General features: G+C 36.4%; 1 protein-coding gene across 1 annotated transcript; it reads right to left on the bottom strand.

Annotated features, from left to right (window-relative positions):
• Positions 1–301: 301 nt before the first annotated feature.
• LOC103522157 (transmembrane GTPase Marf-like) lies at positions 302–1,806 on the bottom strand (the record flags this gene model as incomplete). Its single annotated transcript, XM_008487258.2, has 4 exons — positions 302–433; positions 715–957; positions 1,652–1,669; positions 1,789–1,806. Coding segments are annotated over 4 exons (411 nt in total), but the record flags the coding sequence as incomplete, so codon positions are not given.
• Between the last annotated feature and the right edge of the window lie 393 nt (positions 1,807–2,199).

Here is a 2,199-nt window from a genome sequence, read left to right on the forward strand (position 1 = left end):
TAACTACAGAAACTGAGTTTTTTTTGGGGGGGGGGATTTTGATTTTAAGGAACTTTACTTACTGGTATGAAGCAAGAATGCTTGTCACACAAAAAAAGTTCCTCGATTAATAAACGACTCAAAAATTTATGATCTAAGTTGGACTTGAACCCCCTCCACCGCGCTAACTACTTCACTACAAAGTCTGATTTGGAGTTTGGCACAGTCGATAGAAACATTATGAATACATACCATGATTAAGTCACTAACATATCTACCTAACATTGTATAATGATGTATTCAGGATGAAAATCCACTAAATCTACTTGCTTAGAAGTCCACAAACCTGATCCAGGAACTCCATCTCCGATGCCGAGGCATCCCATCGGTTGTTCAGGATGAATATGTTGGGCTTGGATAACTTCTGCGACACCTTGTGAAAGAAGTTCTTCTCCTGAAATAAGTAGAAACGGTATGAGTCAACACAGTTTTATTAATTAAACTGGATCAGTCTCTTTAGACGCGGAAAACTTTTGAATCTATGAAATTATGTAAAGTTCGAGTTAAAGTAAATGCAGGAAAACATTAAAAAAGTAGCAATAAAGATGAGGGAACTATAATTACTAAGGTCTCATTGACCCAAAAGCGAAGAGAGAAGCAGTTACAATTTCCTCTATCAAACCTCTTTTTAAAAAATGTGAAAAGGCTCTGCTTTACCACTCTTATTCCACTTACCGTCACCATAAGCGTTGACTCAGCGTTGGCCACCAGAACAAACACATCCGCATCCAGACAGTGCTTATCAATCCATTCATCCAGGTTGGGCGTCACATCAATACCGGGTGAATCAACAAACACAACATCATCCCTCAGTAGCAGACATTTGTCACGAGGCCAGAATATCTTCACCAGGGTGGACTCACTCAGCTTCTCCTCGCACAGAGCGTTGGCTAACTGAGCCACCGATTTCACATCTCGCTGCAAAGACAAAATCGGATGATATAACTTACTAACTTATATCATAAATTATGTACATTTATTTGCAGACACGCCAATATATTACATATTCATATGAAAAGTGATAAAAGTGCCAGAGGCACTAACATGTTGAATGCACCAGTTCCCAATGAATTGTTTAATGGAGGAGTTGCAAACGGGTAAAAATTATAAATAAATGGTCAATTCCTACGTAAAAAGTAGTGAAAAATTCGAATCTGAGGTCAAAACTCCAAAAAAGTAACTTTAAAAGGTCGAAAATTCAATTTTTAATTGCCGTTCCAATGACAAAGAAAGCTCCTTTTGTGTTCAACCTAACCGTATGATAACACTGGTCACTGCTCATTTGTGACAGCTCCTTTTTGTAGCAATTTTTCACTGTTGTGTCTTCTAAGCTAGTACCTACCAAAACTTCAGACCTGTGTCTGCCAAGTTTATGTTAATGTGTTTGTAATCTTGTAAGCATGCTCGGAGCCTGTTCAAGCATAGTTACCAAGAACACTCAGGGTTCAGCAAACACTTTACAAAAGCCTGTAGGGCTGGTTGATTAGGTGCCTTCAGGTAGATGGCCATCTCCTGAACCATACAAATTAATGATTAGGTAAGTAGATACCTGGCTGTAAGCTATAAATAGGTACAACATGGTGAAATAAGGACATTTGTAGGTTTTACTTACCAAATCACAAGGCGTCAACTGGAACCATGGGAAGAAAATGAATCGAATATAGAGAAAATGTCGAATAAATCCTGGCTCTAAGCTATAAATAGGTACAACATGGTGAAATAAGGACATTTTTTGTAGGTTTTACTTACCAAATCACAAGGCGTCAACTGGAACCATGGGAAGAAAATGAATCGAATATAGAGAAAATGTCGAATAAATAAGGAATAAAGAAATATTTGAAAAAAGAAATTAGAATAAAATTCAAATGATAATTTTTTAAATTTAAAGTTCAAAGTTTTCTTTTTTTTTTAGTTTTTTTCTAAATTTTGCGCCGTGCCCTTTCGTATTTGAAAATCAGCTGTTTTCTGTCAAGGAGGTAAACTCATAGTAGATACTATGAGAAATTTTCAAAAAGTGAAGCATGTTTTTTTTTCTCCAGGAGGTAAAATTTCAATCGACACCATGGAGTTAAAACAGAAATTTAAAAAAAAAAATCTGGTGTGAACATCACACGACTTTCTATTACATTAAGTCGGACAGTTCTAAAAGTTTCACCATTC

The sequence above is a fragment of the Diaphorina citri genome, unplaced genomic scaffold, assembly GCF_000475195.1.
Source record: "Diaphorina citri unplaced genomic scaffold, Diaci psyllid genome assembly version 1.1 scaffold7110, whole genome shotgun sequence".
Classification (NCBI taxonomy): domain Eukaryota; kingdom Metazoa; phylum Arthropoda; class Insecta; order Hemiptera; family Psyllidae; genus Diaphorina; species Diaphorina citri.